The sequence below is a fragment of the Lithobates pipiens genome, unplaced genomic scaffold (genome assembly GCF_037356315.1).
Source record: "Lithobates pipiens isolate NorthernLeopardFrog02 unplaced genomic scaffold, aLitPip1_a1.2 Scaffold_3, whole genome shotgun sequence".
Taxonomy (NCBI): Eukaryota; Metazoa; Chordata; class Amphibia; order Anura; family Ranidae; genus Lithobates; species Lithobates pipiens.
The window spans coordinates 2,492,874-2,511,845 of record NW_027507790.1 but is presented as its reverse complement, the minus strand read 5'-3'; the positions used below and the strand labels follow the sequence as shown (position 1 = coordinate 2,511,845).

At 40.0% G+C, this 18,972-nt stretch overlaps 1 protein-coding gene across 1 annotated transcript; it reads right to left on the bottom strand.

Annotated features, from left to right (window-relative positions):
- Positions 1-17,542: 17,542 nt before the first annotated feature.
- Positions 17,543-18,535, bottom strand: LOC143940070 (olfactory receptor 13G1-like). The gene has a single exon (XM_077461113.1). The coding sequence runs from the start codon at positions 18,533-18,535 to the stop codon at positions 17,594-17,596; it is 942 nt and encodes a 313-aa protein (XP_077317239.1). The 3' UTR covers positions 17,543-17,593.
- Between the last annotated feature and the right edge of the window lie 437 nt (positions 18,536-18,972).

The following is an 18,972-nucleotide window of genomic DNA, read 5'->3' as shown; positions in this document are numbered from 1 at the left end:
CCCATCATCCACAAGGTATTAATATAGAATGGGATATCAATTCCTTTATTAATAGTTCCTAGTGGAGATAAATTACTGACTGTATGACTTTTCTTTTTCTTTCATATTTTTTATATTTCTTATATTTTTATATATTTTCATAATTTTACATTTTTTCCACACATATACTTAACGAATAAGGTTAATAACTTTCTACTCTCCCTTTGACCCAAATTATAGGGTTTTTTTTAAAAAAAAGGGGGGGGGGTTCATAAAGTTTAAGTAGGTTATTATAAGCTAATAGTGGTAATACATTTAGCATTGTGAGGTAGACCTACAAGTCAGAAGTGATAACCTTCATGAATGCGGGAATATGTTTAACTAAATTAGATGCACTATTTTCTAAGTCTCATTAAATTTTTATTTTTTTTGTTTAAAGTGTAAGCCATATGGATTGTTACATTTTTTAATTTAAATAATATATCCAATAGACTGTACATGATGACCCCATCCATTATGTAGCCAACATAACCCTCAGCCTGATATAGGGGATATCTAGGTATTCATTACTAACATAATTTAAGTGTTATTATCCCCTCCCCCTTCTTTGGGTTGGGACACAATTATAAAATACCCTTGTTATCTCCATTTGATGCAAACCAGTTGATCTTTGGTGTATGTCTGGGCACCTAGTGGAACTCCTTATCTATTTTGTTTGTATTCATATATATTTTTTATTTCTATTCTTATTCTTATTTTTATTTATATTTATCTTTATCTTTATTTTTATTTTTATTCTTTCTTTTTCTTTCATGTACTATTATTCTATTCTATATATATATATATATATCTTATATTCGTCACACATTCTTTTCGTCATATATTTCTTTCATTATATATTTTTTTTCTTTATTATTTAAGTTTCATAACTTTCCATTATCTCTACTGGCATAAATCCCTTTTTGGAGTGACGACTGGGTGTTTTGACAGTACATCCTATTCACTGGTATGTTTGCGTTGTAGCCAGGCCTCACTTGTGCTGTGTGCCATGATTGGCCGGCGGCGCACTGGATATGCGCTGTGCTGGCTAATTCTTTCTATTTGGAGTGCAGAAGTGCGACGGCCGAGCCTCTCTTTCAGATCGAGGCTTGGAACATAGACGCCGAACCGGAAGTAAGCGCGGCTAGGTCTCGTTCTCAGAGAGAGGCTTGGCTAATGATAGCTCATTGCCCATCAGTGCGTGGAGAGCGAGGCTTGGCTAATGCAAGCAAATGTAAAGTACAGTGAAGGTTCAATTATATCCAAAGGGCCTTATTTAAATGTACTTTCTAGATCAATAGATCGGAATGTGTAAATGCGATTTATTAGGTGGCATTGTAAAGGGATATTCAACTCCTGAAATAGCGGCCTGTACGAGGTATACACTTCTGGTTTATAACCAGAAGTGATGTCGGGCGGAATTGTTTTGGCGTCTTGAACGGCTTTGGGGTCACCATTTCCTTATAAGCGAAGCTGGGAGGGGGGGGACCGCACCCCAGATGATGACTCCATAGTCGAAACGCGGATGGACTCCTTTGCAGACATCGCTTGCATTCATTTATGTATATGCTGTTTTGATACTTTCAAAATGTGAGTGTTCCTTTATACGCCTTATATATTAAAGTAATTTTTGTGACAATATTACGCTATTTTGGATTTCTATCTTTATGGTTCTATGTATGATATCACTACCCCATCTCTTACTGGATAACAACAAGTATTTGCCAAATTGATGTTGTGGTGTGAGCTGAATCTGTGGACTACTTATACTTATTGGGTTGAATTCCATCCATAAGCCTACATGACTTGGGGGCATATGCCCAGCTAAGTCCAAGCCTTCTGTTAAGCCTCCTCCAGTTTCACGGTGGTGGTGGTGTTGCATGTATGAAGAGTACACCTTTCAAGTTTTCACATAATTTTGGCACCGGATTTCATTGTTTGGGACTATTTCAGCACTTGCACTTTATAAGAAAAAGCTATGAATGACTATAGTTGTTTTTTCACTTAATAATGTTTGATTTTTGTGTTCACGCAGTACTAGTGAACACGTTTTCTACTTTCTGTTATATATATATATGTTGACACGTATATTTTGATTTTGATAATTTGGCATAGCGCTACACATATATTTTTTCTTTTTCTTATGCTTTTGTCTAGAAGTTGTGTTGGCGGCTTGATCAAAGTTCCTGTCACAGCGCAGAATACACCAATTAAGATTTTCACAATACTTTGTAGAGCCACCTTTTGCAGCTATCATAGCTCCAAGTCTCTATGAGCTTGCCACATCTTACCACTGGGATTTTTGCCTATTCCTCCTTGCAGAACTGCTCCAGCTCCATCAAGTTAGAAGGTTTGCACTTGTGAACAGTAATCTTTAAGTCTGACCACAGATTTTCTATTGGATTGAGGTCTGGGTTTTGACTAGGCCATTCCAACACATTTACATGTTTCCCCTTAAACCACTCAAGTGTTGCTTTAGCAGTGTATTTAAGGTCGTTGTCCTGCTGGAAGGGGAACCTCTGTCCTAACCTCAAATCACAAACAGAGTGGTATGGGTTCTGCTCAAGAATATCCCTGTATTTAGCACCATCCATCTTTCCCTCAACTCTGACCAGTTTCCCAGCGCCACCACCATGTTTCACTGTGGGGATGGTGTTCTTTGGATGATGTGATGTGTTGGGTTTGTGCCAGACATAGTGCTTTCTTTGATGGCTAAAAGGTTAAATTTTAGTCTCATCAGACCAGAGCACCTTCCTCCATACATTTTGGGAGTCTGCAGGACTAACCCTTAAGCCAGAGAAATGCTGCATAGGGATGTCCGAGGTACAGTATCTTGGACTTCGAGTAGGCAGTAGAAAACAATGACCCGAGCCTGCTAAGATTGAGACAGCTGCCAAGTGGCCGACCCCCTGTACTAAAACCCAGGTCCTGGCGTTCCTCTGCACAGCTGGGTACTACAGGAAGTTTGTCCTGGAATATCGTTAAACCCCTGACAGACCTTACTAAGAAGCACCTTCCCCGACAGGTACTGTGGTCTCCAGAGTGTGAAGCTGCCTTTCAACGCTTAAAGAATGCACTAACTTCGGCTCCTGTTCTAGCTCCCCCCCTTAAAGAATGCACTAACTTTGGCTCCTGTTATAGCTGCCCCTGACCCAACCAAGCGATTTGTTGTCCACACAGATGCCTCTACATTCAGGCAGAAGGCAGTACTGAGCCAAGTAGGACTTGATGGCGGTGAGCACCCAGTGGCCTACATCAGATCGGAAGCTGCTACCCAGGGAAGTCAGCTATGCATCTATGAAGCAGGTGTGTTTGGCGTTGGTGTGGGCTCTCAAGAAACTCCAACCTTATCTTTATGGACAATCTTTTTATGGTGCTCACTGGCTACAATCCATTAATCTGGCTTAATCGGGTCTCTGGAGATAATGGACATTTGTTACGATGGAGCTTGCTTTATGATGGGGCTGCTTTAAGCGCTGTGTTAATTAACATGTTAATTATGTAGTTGTCAGCTAAAATGTTGCTAGAGGGGAGGGGGGTACCCATGAGTTTGCCCTACCTTGTTATCTAACCCCTTGTGTTAAAAAGTGTATAAAAAGGCTGTATACTGTCCAATAAATCATTCATGATTCCTACAAGCTATTACCGGCTAGCCTTGTATTCAATGCAGCTATAATTAATATATCTCTCTGATGGTCAGACTGGAGGAAGCAGTATTACTGACGGAAGCACTCAGCGGAGTGTGGGATAGGATCCATCACAATATCAACTTACAGTGTGTTTTCAAAGAACATGCGTGTTTCAGTACTTGGTAATACATGAAATTACAGTGGAAGCTTGAGCTGGTGGACTAGGTCTGTTGCTGTAATTGACTATAAGACATCATGCAACACCAATATCTGGTTACCACTTGACCACTTACTGTATGGCACTTAACAAAAGGTACGCTTTAGGGGTAGTGAGCCCGTTGTACAGCAAACTACATTTGTCTATCACTACCACCAAACATTGTTGAGCTTTAGGGATGAGCTCAAAGGTTTTTATGGATACATGTTTGGAACAAACTTCAGCTGTTTGTTAGGTACCTGTCGGAATGCCAGACCTTTTACTCATTTGGACTGAGCCGAACATCATGTATAATAGCAGTAGAAATACCACTACTATACTTGAAAACGATCCAGTTGCTAAAGAAGTGGTGGGTGCCTGTACCCGCCATCACCTTAGTAAGCAGCGATGTCACTTGGTCCTGGGGTAAGGTTAGAGTGACATCACTGACCAAACATGGCCACGTGGCCATTATTAAGCAATTTGATTCACAAAATTTGGCCATGACCAAATTAAGTCGGTGACATAACCTGTGAGATCCCACCCTTTGTTTACTCTTAGCAGTGGGGCCTAGGAGATGTCATTTGGCATCACTCACTGATGGAAATAAATGTGCCCATCAATTGGTTGTATTTTCTATTTTGTCAGGTGTTATTCATTGTGATTGACGTGGATGTGCATTGCTAGATGACATGAGTGATGATGTATTACCTTAGAGGACTTTTTTATTAATTCATTTTAAAGGGCTTGTCAAAAACTGTGTTTATTTAAAAAAAAAATGTTTTGGTGAATGAGTATGGATACTATGTAGTCCTTATTCATTCACACACGGGTGGTATCTGGGGGCTTCCTTATTGTGTGTTCACCCATAAAACACATACCAGGAAACCCCCAAGCAATTATTTGTTTTTGTTTATGAGAGGTCCTCTCATAAACATTAGGGATGAACTCGACTCGAACATTGGGTGTTCACCCGTCCGCAGAGCAGCGAACATTATGGGGCGTTCGCGGAATGCCCCATAATGCACTGAGAGATCACAGTGCATTGATGTATGATGATTGGCCAAAACATGCACCTGCCCTGCATGCTTTGGCCAATCACAGCGTGCTCTGCTGAGAGAGTCATAATTAGCCAAAGGCAGGATACCTTTGCCCAATCATGGCTCAGGGGGACTAAGTCCACTCCCCACACTATATAAGGCTGCTTACACAGCGGGCGTGTGTAGTGTTGTTGGCGTGGAGAGAGATAGCTTGAGTTAGATTAAGCAGGCAGGTTATTCAGTTAGTGGCAATGTATTTGATATATATATATATATATATATATATATATACACACACATACATATATATATATATATATATATATATATATATATATATATATATATACATATATATATACTCTGCATTTAGTATAGACTATATATTCAGTGTTTACTCGATATTCGGGGCAGTGTCTTAATATATATATATATATATATATATATATATCTATATCTCTATATATCTATCTATATATATATATATATATATACTCTGCATCCAGTGTAGCCTATATCTACAGTGCATTCTGTGGTGTACTGTTTCTAATACACTTCATGTATACAGTATCTAATACAGTGTTTTACAGTTTCTACTACACTTCTGGTGGTGTACACAGTATACAATACAGTGCAGCCGTTGTACAGTTTCTAATACAGAGCAGGCGGTGTACACAGTATGTAATAGAGTGTGTACAGTTTCTTTCTACTACTTTTATGGTGGTGTGCACAGTATCTAATAGAGTGTGTACAGTTTCTAATACACTTCAGGAGGTGTATACAGTATCTAATACACTGTGTACAATTTCTATAAAACTGTAGTTTGACCCGCGCAGTGGAACTGATGCAGTACAAGGACAGTAAAGGTTTTATACCATCTATATTAGTGATAGAAATTCATCCAGAACTGCTCCTACTTACTACCACCAGAAATAGAAAAAAGGGTAATGTAGTAGGTCTTGGCACTGCTCCTTATGGCTGGTGATAGTGTATTATGTCCTCTGTGAAACCCCAAGATTAATTAGGTAGAATCCCTTGGACAAAGCCAATGTCACTGGGACTATATGTGTCTTTTTCCTACTCCACTCTGTGGTGAAATGTACTCTAACCTGAGAGTATTCTTATTTGTATGTGTTTGAAGCTCAGCCTATACTTGACTATTATCCATATGATCTTCTAAAACATTTCCCTTATTTAGGCCTGATGCTGGCAACAAATGCTTCTTTATTTAAAAAAGAAAAAAACTAAAAAGAAAAAAAAAACTTTTTATGAAAATATCCTGTGTTAGAGCCTCTGGAGTTTTTTAAATACAGTGTGTACAATTTCTACTACTTTTCTAGTGGTGTAAACAGTATCTAATACAGTGTGTACATTTTCTAATACACTTCAGGTGGTGTACACAGTATCTAATACAGTGTGTACAGTTTCTAATACACTTCAGGAGGTGTATAAAGTATATAATACAGAGTGTACAGTTTCTACTACACTTTTGGTGGTGTACACAGGATACAATACAGTGCAGCCATTGTACAGTTTCTAATACAGTGCAGGCGGTGTACACAGTATCTAATACAGTGTGTACAGTTTCTACTACTTTTTTGTGGTGTACACAGTATATAATACAGTGTGTACAGTTTGTACTACACTTCTGTTGGTGCACACGGTATAAAATACAGTGCAGCCATTGTACAGTTTCTAATACAGTGCAGGCGGTGTACACAGTATGTAATACAGTGTGTACAATTTCTACTACTTTTCTGGTGGTGTACACAGTATACAATACAGTGCCGCCACAGTACAGTTTCTAATACACTTCAGGCCGTGTATATAGTATCTAATACAGTGGGTACAGTTTCTACTACACTTCTGGTGGTGTACACAGTATACAATACAGTGCAGCCATAGTACCGTTTCTAATACAGTGCAGGCGGTGTACACAGTATCTAATACAGTGTTCACAGTTTCGACTACTTTTCTAGTGGTGTAAACAGTATCTAATACAGTGTGTACATTTTCTAATACACTTCAGGTGGTGTACACAGTATCTAATACAGAGTGTACAGTTTCTACTACACTTTTGGTGGTGTACACAGTATACAATACAGTGCAGCCATTGTACAGTTTCTAATACAGTGCAGGCGGTATACACAGTATCTAATACAGTGTGCATAGTTTCTACTACACTTCTTGGAGTATACACAGTATACAATACAGTGCAGCTATAGTACAGTTTCTAATACAGTGCAGGCGGTGTACACAGTATCTAATACAGTGTGCATAGTTTCTACTACACTTCTTGGAGTATACACAGTATACAATACAGTGCAGCCATTGTACAGTTTCTAATACTGTGCAGGCAGTGTACACAGTATCTAATACAGTGTGCATAGTTTCTACTACACTTCTTGGAGTATACACAGTATACAATACAGTGCATCTATAGTACAGTTTCTAATACAGTGCAGGCGGTGTAGACAGTATCTAATACAGTGTTCACATTTTCGACTACTTTTGTAGTGGTGTAAACAGTATCTAATACAGTGTGTACATTTTCTAATACACTTCAGGTGGTGTACACAGTATCTAATACAGTGTGTACAGTTTCTAATACACTTCAGGTGGTGTATACAGTATCTAATACAGAGTGTACAGTTTCTACTACACTTCTGGTGGTGTACACAGTATACAATCCAGTGCAGCCATAGTACAGTTTCTAATACACTTCAGGCGGTGTATACAGTATCTAATAAAGTGTGTACAGTTTCTACTACACTTCTGGTGGTGTACCCAGTATACAATACAGTGCAGCCATAGTACAGTTTCTAATACAGTGCAGGTGGTGTACACAGTATCTAATACAGTGTTCACAGTTTGACTACTTTTCTAGTGGTGTAAACACTATCTAATACAGTGTGTACATTTTCTAATACATTTCTGGTGGTGTACACAGTATGTAATACAGTGTGTGCAGTTTCTACTACACTTTTGGTGGTGTACACAGTATACAATACAGTGCAGCCATTGTACAGTTTCTAATACAGTGCAGGCGGTGTACACAGTATCTAATACAGTGTGCACAGCTTCTACTACACTTCTTGTGGTGTACACAGTATACAATACAGTGCAGCTATTGTACAGTTTTTAATACAGTGCAGGCGGTGTACACAGTATCTAATACAGTGTGTACTGTTTCTGCTACTTTTCTGGTGGTGTACATAGTATCTAATACAGTGTGTACAGTATTGAATTTATTCTTCTCCTCAGTCTTCATGAGGGAATTGGGGGGGCTTCAGTAACCAAAACTGCAGTGTTTATCCTCATGACACATCACAGGAAGCACGTCCACCTCCAAAGAACAGAGGACAGAATTAAAATTTGACTTGGGAAACTTAATTAATATGTCACCGGGACCAGATGGCTTGCATCTGAGGGAACTCAGTCAAGTAATTGCCAGACTATTGTTCCTAATTTTTACTGACAGTCTACTGACTGAAAAGGTACCAGCTGGTTGGAGAAAAGCCAAAGTAGCACCAATATTTAAAAAGGTCCCAATATACATCCCTGGGAATTACAGACCAGTTAGCCTATCATCAATAGTATGCAAGCTCCTGGAGGGGATGATGAAGGACTATATACAAGATTTTAGTAATGAGAATGGTATCATTAACAGTAATCAGCATGGATTCACGAAGAATCGTTCTTGCCAAACCAATCTATTAACGTTCTATGAGGAGGTGAGTTTCCGTCTATATAAAGGAAGGCCCGTAGAAGTGGTCTATCTGTATTTTGCAAAAGCATTTGACCCATTTCCCCATAAATGTTTACCGTACAAAATAAGGTCCGTTGGCATGGACCATAGGTTGAGTACATGAATTGAAAACTGGCTACAAGGGCCAGTTCAGAGGGTGGTAATAAACGGAGAGTACTCAGAATGGTCAGGTGTGGGTAGTGGGGTCCCCCAGGGTTCTGTGCTGGGACCAATCCTATTTAATTTGTTCATAAATGACCTGGAGGATGGGGTAAACAGTTCAATCTCTGTATTTGCGGACGATAATAAGCTAAGCAGGGCAATAACTTCTCTGCAGGATGTGGAAACCTTGCAAAAAGATCTGAACAAATTAATGGGGTGGGCAACTACATGGCTAATGAGGTTTAATGTAGAAAAATCTACAAGACTCCGGTCCGGCCGCACCTATAGTATGCTGTCCAGTTCTGGGCACCAGTAAGGATGTACTGGAAATGGAGCGAGTACAGAGAAAGGCAATAAAGCTAATAAAGGGTCTGGAGGATATTAGAGGATATTAGTTATGAGGAAAGGTTGCAAGCACTGAACTTAATCTCTCTGGAAAAGAGACACTTGAGAGGGGATATGATTTCAATTTAGTTTAAAGGGGAAGCGCAGTTGGATCTATAAAGCATATAGATCAATCTGTTAAGGTGAGCTGGTGGTGTATGCATGGGAGGACAGTATGTTATATTCTTTACAGTGGTGTGAAAAAGTGTTTGCCCCCTTCCTCATTTCCTGTTCCTTTGTATGTTTGTCACACTTAAGTGTTTCGGAACATCAAACCAATTTAAACAATAGTCAAGGACAACACAAGTAAACACAAAATGCAATTTGTAAATGAAGGTGTTTATTATTAAAGGTGAAAAAAAATCCAAACCATCATGGCCCTGTGTGAAAAAGTGATTGCCCCCTAAACCTAATAACTGGTTGGGCCACCCTTAGCAGCAACAACTGCAACCAAGCGTTTGCGATAACGTGCAATGAGGCTTTTACAGTGTCCTGGAGGAATTTTGGCACACTCATCTTTGCAGAATTGTCCTAATTCAGTTACATTGGAGGGTTTTCGAGCATGAACGGCCTTTTTAAGGTCATACCACAACATCTCAATAGGATTCAGGTCAGGACTTTGGCTAGGCCACTCCAAAGTCTTCATTTTGTTTTTCTTTAGCCATTCGGTGGTGGACTTGCTGGTGTGTTTAGGATCATTGTCCTGCTGCAGAACCCAAGTTCGTTTCAGCTTGAGTACACGAACAGATGGTCGGACATTCTCCTTCAGGATCTCTTGGTAGACAGCTGAATTCATAGTTCCTTTTATCACGGCAAGTCTTCCAGATCCTGAAGCAGCAAAACAGCCCCAGACCATCACACTACTACCACCATATTTTACGGTTGGTATAATGTTCTTTTTATGAAATGCAGTGTTCCTTCTACGCCAGATATACTTGGACACACACCTTCCAAAGAGTTCCACTTTTGTCTCATCGGTCCACAGAATGTTGTCCCAAAAGTCTTGGGGATCATCAAGATGTGTTGTGGAGAAATTGAGACGAGCTTTGATGTTCTTTTTGCTCAGCAGTGGTTTTCTCCTTGGAACTCTGCCATGCAGGCCATTTTTGCCCAGTCTTTTCCTGATGGTGGAGGCATGAACGCTGACCTTAACTGAGGCAAGTGAGGCCTGCAGTTCCTTGGACGTTGTTGTGGGGTCTTTTGTGACCTCTTGGATGAGTCGTCGCTGCGCTCTTGGGGTAATTTTGGGCGGCCGACCACTCCTGGGAAGGTTCACCACTGTTCCATGTCTTCGCCATTTGTGGATAATGGCTCTCACTGTGGTTCGCTGGATTCCCAAAGCTTTGGAAATGGCTTTATAACCCTTTCCAGACTGATAGATCTCAATTACTTTCTTTCTCAATTGTTCCTGAATTTCTTTGGGTCTCGGCATGATGTGTAGCTTTTAAGGATCTTCTGGTGGACCTTACTGTGTCAAGCAGCTCCTATTTAAGTGATGCCTTGATTGTGAACAGGTGTGGCAATAATCAGGCCTGGGTGTGGCTAGAGAAATTGAACTCAGGTGTGGACAACCACAGTTATAGTATGTTTTAACAAGGGGGGCAATCACTTTTTCACACAGGGCCATGATGGTTTGGATTTTTTTTCACCTTTAATAATAAACACCTTCATTTACAAATTGCATTTTGTGTTTACTTGTGTTGTCCTTGACTATTGTTTAAATTGGTTTGATGTTCCGAAACACTTAAGTGTGACAAACATGCAAAGGAACAGGAAATGAGGAAGGGGGCAAACACTTTTTCACACCACTGTATATCTAAATTTTTACTTGGTCCTATAAGTATATAACTTATGAAACCCCCAGTAATTATGTGTATATAAAAGGTTTTTTGAACTAATAACTTACAGATGTGACATTTGAACTGAGTTCTGATTTTTTGATTGATATTTCTGGTTATATTTTCATAAAGGTATTCCTATGTAACAGATATCTTATTTGCGAAAATGGGTGTTTATATAATTATTCTAAATCAAGCTGTCTCTCAAACTCACTTCTTGCTCTGTTTTTAATTAGCCATGCTGTTCATATTACATTCTTACTCTTAGCCCTCACCGTTAGAGGGGAGTGGAAGGGAGAGTTTGAGGGGAGTAATATGGGAGTGTGTATTTTTAGGCATGCTTTCGAACAAAGAAACTGAGTTTATTTAAAAGGAAGTTACAGGTCTAGATGGACACTTCTTCTACACTTCTACATTTCTGCTACACTTCTAACATTGCTAAAGAAACCCTGCATACAGAAAGCTGCTGTCAGAACAAAGGAAACAGCAGCCATCTTTAAGCACGTCTTGAGCTTATTTTTTGAAACAAACAACTTAATCTCATATTTTGATCTTATTTGCAGCTAAGTTTATTTTTTAATTTGAATGTACAACTTTTGTAAGTATTTTTGTAACTTTTGTGTAGAAATAAATCACACGGTTTGATTCAAGCTGACTCAGTTATACAATTAATACAATTAAGAAATGTGTATCACAATCATCTGGAGAAGACAGGAAGGTCTTTTCACAGTTTATTAACATTTTACATTGGCGTATGCCAGCCAATATAAATTTGAGGACGTTTTTTTTACCACTGCCTTCCATGATCAGAGGGGAGAAGTCGTGCACTGAAATTAAACTTCGGAACTATTGAATGAACCTAGGAGAAAAATTGATTGATGATTGTGAAGACCTGAGAATTTCGTGTGAAAATCAGAAGTCTTGAAAGACGCTTATTTGAGATCAGCGCATAAAGGAAAAAGTCCTATATTCTGTGAGTAGAAATCAAGGAATGTATTAAATGTCTAGCTAATGGAAGCAAATTGGAATTTAAAGGTTTAGCGAATCATGTGACTGACACTATTTTGTGGAAATCAATGTATTCACAATGTTTACAGGCAAATATTGAAATTGATAAGGCTAGATTTTCATTAGCTAAAACAAAGAAGAAATTGTGTAACATAATGAAGCTGTTTACGGTTTTTGATTCAATGGTTTATGATGTGCCAGAAAAACATATGATTTGTGTAATGAACAAAGGAGGTGAAAATGTTTCAGAAATTACACAAACACATGAGAATTTATCTATTGAACCCAGTTGTTCAAACTGTGAAATTTTTTGTAATTATATTGAGCATTTAGAGAGTGAAATGGAAATGCAGGATGTTACAATTAAAAAAAACAAACATATCTTGTGGTTACAAAGAGGGATATTAAAAAGCAGTCAGAAACAACAAAGGATTCTTATATACCAGATGTTTCTATTGAGGTAGATGAAGCAGATGCGGCAGAGGTTGATGTACACAAACAAAAGTTATTAGATAGAGCGTCTAAGTTGAAAAAACATGATCAGTTGATGAAAATTTTGGAAGATATCCCGCATGATATGATTTAAGAGAAGAAGTGTTTCAAAACAGGGATGTCTGAAACTTTTTGTGATCATTTCAACTTGGGTGATGATCAAAGGAATAACATTTTCTGTTTATGGGTTCCTAATTTTATTGCAAGGCATTTAATAAAATCACCATATATTGATAATCATGGAACTGAAGTTCATAGTGAGGCATCTGAGAGATTACATCACTTATTAATGTGTATGAGGGGGGAGGAAATGCCGACGGCTGAAATCCTGGACTCCTTAGAGCCGGTTCACACAGGGGCGACTCAGATCCAACTTCAGGTCGCCCCCTAGTCGCCTCAGGTCGGACAACATGTAAAAATCAATGTAAGTGAATGAGAGCCATCTTAATGCACACTACTAAAGTCGCTCCGACTTCAGAAAAGGTTCCTGTACTACTTCTATCCGACTTGTAGGCGACTGGTACCCATTGATTTCAATGGAGGTCGCCTCCAAGTCTGATCTCTGTCTATACAGAGGCGACTCTCACAGAATTATCAGCTCTCAAGGGGGAACTCTATGCCAAATTTATTAAGAAACATTGGTGTGGGTTCCCCCGCCGAGAGCATACCAGGCCCTTAGGTCTGGTATGGATTTTAAGGAGAACCACCTACGCCGAAAAAACGGCGTGGGGTCCCCCCAGATCCATACCAGACCCTTATATGAGCACGCTACCCGGCCGGCCAGGAAAGGGGGTGGGGACGAGCGAGCCCCCCCTCCTGAGCCATACCAGTGCCCTCAACATGGGGGGGTGCTCTTTTAGAAGCAGTGGCCCGGTCTTCTGTCACCACTGTCTTCTGTTCTTCTCTTCTGTTCTTCTCTTCTGGAGATGTTGCCTCGTCGCTGTCTCCGGTCCCAATGACAGGACACGCGGTGTGCGGCGACTTATATAGGGACATCGCTGGATGATGTCCCCGCCCATTATGATGTCACAGTCCCAGCATCCTCTGGGACTGTGACATCATAATGGGCGGGGACATTATCCGGGGTGTCCCTATATAAGTCCCTGCATGCCGCGTCCCTGTCATTGTGAGCAGAGACAGCGATGAAGGCAACATCTCCTAAAGAGAAGAAGAGAAGAAAAGAAGAACAGAAGATGGCGACGGCTGCAGCGGTGACAGAAGACCGAGCCACCGCTTGTAAAAGAGCTAGAAAAAGGCCCGGTGGCCCGGCAAGAAGAACCGAAGAGGGGGGACAAGACCTCCGAAGTCGGAAGAAGAGGGCGGCGGTGAAGAAGAAAGCCGGGCTCCTCCACTAGTGAAAGAGCTAGCAAAAGAGCAGAAGATAGCGGAGGAGTCTGGCGAGAAGACCCCCGAAGAAGGAAGAAGACCCCCGGAGCTGTGCAATAAACAATTTTAACCCTTGTGTGTTGTGTTTTTTTTTTTTACTTTTTTTCACAGGTGAATGGGTAGGGGTACATTGTACCCCATACTCATTCACAGGGTGGGGGGCCGGGATCCGGGGGCCCCCTTATTAAAGGGGGCTCACGGATTTCGATAAGCCCCCCGCCCGCAGACCCCAACAACCAACGGCCAGGGTTTTCAGGAAGAGGCCTTGTCCTCATCAACATGGGGACAAGGTGCTTTGGGGTGGGGGGGGGGCGTGGAGTAAGCAAAGCTGAGAGCTCATTCTCTGATTGGCCACAGCAAAAGTCGCCTGGCCTGGGGCGATTTAAAGTCGTGTTGTAAGTCGCCCCAAGTCGTGCCCAATTCGTGTTCAAGTCATGTCCAAGTTGCCTCCAAAAGTCATGTTGAAAGTCGTGTTGCCCCTGTGTGAACCTACCCTTAGGATTCATGCACACGAGAAACCGATGCAAACTCTGCTGGACACATGTTTTTAAAAGCTGAAACCGGCATTTAGAAACGCCTGTTTTGCCGCGATTTTTACCGCGATTTAGCGGTGTTTTACCGCGTTTGCGTCTAGAAGCGTTTGGTTAAGCTAACATCATAGACCCTCCCCAAGCTCAAAAAACAGTATTATTAACTATTTCAGCAATTTTGTGAGACCAGAGCAGTAGCTGTAAGAGCAGCAGTGTACTTGTATTTAGCGTGTCACTTGCCACGGGACACCTGTCACAAGTTGTGGATTGTCCACTTGCCACGTCACCTGCCACAATTTGTGGATTGTCCACTTGCCACATCACTTGCCACATCACTTGCCACGTCACCTGCCACGTCACCAGCCACAAGTTGTGGATTGTCCACTTGCCACGTCACCTGCCAGGTCACTTGCCACGTCACCTGCCACATCACCTGCCAGGTCACTTGCCACATCACCTGCCACGTCACCTGCCACAAGTTGTGGATTGTCCACTTGCCACGTGACTTTCCACATCACCTGCCACAAGTTGTGGATTGTCCACTTGCCACGTCACCTGCCGCGTTTTGCGTCTGAAACGTGGAAACTTTTGCGTCTGAATCCATTTTTTTGCTTCTGGAAAAATGAGCTTAAACGCAACACATAGGATTCAATACATGACGACCCTTTTTATTTTAGAGAGAAATTAGCTAAGGCATTCAAGATGTTATATGCGTTGGAGGACAAAAATTTGGCTTTAATAAGGCCATTTGCTATAAAATGTACATATTTAGATCCTGCATCAATGGTGTTGGCTAGTCAAAAAGAAAATTTAGATGAGGCAGCTTCAGTTATAGATATTGTAAGAAGACAATTAAAACAAAGCAATTTAAAAAACAAGATATCTGTCATTCAGAATAGCAATTTTGAAAGAGACACCCAGACTAGGTTTAAAGCAGCTAATGCTGCCTCCTTCAGGAATGACAGTGTAAGACAGTTTGATCATAAAAAGCCATTTACTTTCTTATTTCTACTTTCAAAGAGTAGGTCATTATAAGTCGCAGTGTAGGAAATATTTAAGAGATATTGAGTTGAAAAACATTGGGAAAGAAAATGGATTGATATCCATTCAACCTTCTGCCCTACTTTCAGCAGAAGAAGTTAAGGCTTTTTCTCCTTACACTCCTCTGAGGAAAGAGCTAAGAGAGATTGGTATGAATATGAATGCACATTCAACCATTGAAATCAATAGGAGACAGCCATTATTGGCTTCCCTGTGACAAATAGAAAAATAATTTGTTTCTCACAACTCCCATATTTCTAGACAAGAGTGGTCATCCTTTTTTAAAAGCTAAAATGAATGGACAAAGGTTAGAACTTTATTGGATACAGGAGCTCAGATCAGTATCACTGGTTTGAAATTACCTGCTTTATCGGATGCAGCAATTTGTACAATTGTTGGGTTTAATGGAACAGGTGATTCTCAGGCTAAAATGTGTAAAAATGTTTCTTTTGAAATCCCAGGTTGTTTGAAAACTGAAATTGACATGTGGTTTTGCCAGGGAGCAGAGAATATTATCGGTACAAATATTTTGTTTCAAAGAGGGTAGATAATTTATTTAGGCAATGGAGTGATTTGGAAAGGTTCAGCTAATCATAAGCATGTGGTAATTGACCCAGCTGATTATTCAGAAGTGGGAAGCATCTGTTTGATAGAATCAGTTGACATTGATTACAAATGACCTGATACAGGAGATAATTTGAAGTTAAAACAAGTGGTACAGTCACACAAAAAACGTTGGAGTCAGAAAAAGAATGAGGTTGGTTTATTTAAAGGTATTCAGGTTAATATTCAGAGAAAAGATCATCCATTTGTCAAACCATGCAAATTATCACCAGAGCCTGATGAACCTGTTTCAGTGATTATTCAAGAGTTTTTGGAACAGGGAATCGTCAGGAAAGCTAATTCTGTAACAAATAATTCTTTATGGGCAGTGGCTAAACGAGATGACCCTAGTGCATACAGATTCTTGATTGACCTAAGAATGCTAAACAAAAACATACCAAGTTGTTCCCCTATTGTAGCAGAAACACATCATGTCACAATTAAACGCTAACGCAAAAGTGTTTTCTGTACTAGACATTGCAAACGGCTTTTTTTAGCATTGCTTTGGCCAAAAACTGCCAATATAAATGTTCATTCATTTACAAAAAGGTCCAATATGTTTTTAATCGTCTTCAGCAAGGCTATCACAGTTTGCTATCTATATTTCATTAGGCGTTGGCAAATGTTTTATTGAAATTCTCTAGACCAGATTGTTTTGGGGTTTGGTAAATTTCTCTAGAGATTTTATCGAGTCGTTGGCAGAGAAGGCAAAACCGCTATACGATTTGTTAAAACATAAAGAGGAAAATGAATTTGGTCCCTGGAGAGAAGTCCAGCAAAAAGCTTTTGAAATGTTGAAAAATGATTTGCAGTCAGCTCCTGCACTAGCTCCTGTGGATAAACAAGCACCATTTGCTTTGTAAGTGCATGCTCCAGAAACTGTAATCTCAGCTGTTTTGCTTCAGAAACAGGGAGAAAATTGGAGAATTCTTGGGTATTTTTCTTGTTTGATTACTTCTGTGGAGAAGGGCTTCGACGAATGTGTCCAGCAATTAAGAGAACGAGGTAAGTACCAAGTACCCAGCCCTCTGCACCTGCTGAATGCACTGCAAGATCCAATACTACTCCTCCAAGGAGGAACAGGAAGACAGGCTCACCAACTGGGGACTTCAGGAGATGTGACACGTTTCAAGCACCACAGAAAGGCTCAAGCAACAGATGCTCAGCAGATCTGCATGCAGAAGAGAACTGCGGATCCAACAGTTGTCCAGTCAGAAGAAAACAACAAATAATATGCTACCGGATGGTAAGAAACACAATCTAAACTGAGGGGTGATGGGGGTGGGTGGGGTTTTTCACTGGTTTAATTGTGTTTGCTGTAAAAGGAGGATCCATTCATCTCTTAGGTTACTGTCCTGGAAGATGATGGGGGAAAACTGTGTATGCAAGTTTTTTAAATAGGAAGTGCTTGAGGGGGTGGGGGATGACAGGTGATGAGTTACATCAGAGTTCCAAAGACTTGCTGTTTAATAGATAGTATTAGTATATCATTGATCACTTGCTGCTTTTTAAATGGACCTAGGGATGGATTTTATAATGAATTAGCCTTTTCACATTTCGTCTCAATGCCTCTTTAACCTCTTTATTCCGAAGACTGTAAATGATAGGATTTAGGGAAGGTGTAATAATAGCATATATAGCAGATATTGTTTTGCTTCTCTCTAAAGGACTGTTTTTTGGTTGGCTATAGGTCAAAATTACAGCTCCATAAAACATAGAAACAATTACAACATGAGAAACACATGTAGAAAAGGCTTTACGCTTGCCTTTAGCAGAACGAATCTTTAGTATAGTTTTAAGTATAAAGACATAGGAAACACATATAAGGAGAAAACAACAAATACCAAACATAAAATCAGATGCATAGACTACAATCTCATTGATATAAATATCTGCACATGCTAGTTTCAACAGAGGCATTATCTCACAGAAGAAGTGATTAATCCTATTGTCGTCACAGTATGGGAGTCGGAAAGTGCAATATGTGTGAATCAAAGAATTAATTAGGCCAGTAACTAAGATAGTGATTGTAATCCTTATACATACTCTGCGATTAATTATTGATGCATAGCGAAGTGGATTTCCAATTGCAATATATCGGTCATAAGCCATAATTGTAAGAAGTAGTAGCTCAGCTCCCAAAGGCCAAGTCAAGAAGAGCATCTGGAAAACACACCCATAATAGGAAATCGCCTTAGACTGTGTTATGTAGCTTGAAAGCATCTTGGGTATTGTAGCAGAGGTACACCATATGTCAAGAAATGACAACAGTCCCAGAAAGAAATACATAGGTGTGTTTAGACCTGAGTCTATAATGGATAGGAGAAGAATAATGACATTGCCAGCCAGAGCCACGATATAAGTAATCAGACATAGGATAAATGTAAGTGTTTCCAGCTCTGGACGAGTGGACAAGCCAAGTATAATAAATTCAGAAACTAGAGAACCATTGATTGTCATCTTGTTTAGTTACTTTAGGAGGTAACTGTTGCCATCTGTTTTATATTTTAAGGAACAATCATTTTTAGTTTTTAGTTTTTTTTGTTTTATATGGCAGCCCCACTCCTGGATGTCCTGGCAATGCCCATCACTGCAGTTCTTTAAAATAAATTAGCTCAGGATAAACACATTTACATATATTTGGTATATGCTGTATAGATAGTTCCAAGTGTAGATCTATAAAGGCTTTTCAGTTGAGACGATTCAGTAGTGCCTTAAGAGGAGTACATCTGCTGCTTTCAAAGCTATGCAGTATATGGCAATATGCATCCCCAGCAGATTTTTTTCATTCACCATCAGCAGGCAGATCAATCAACCCCTCCTTCCTACAAAATAAAGGGTTACATCACCTTAGTAATTGGTTAGCTGACCTACTTCATTGAGTTAATGAGGTCTTT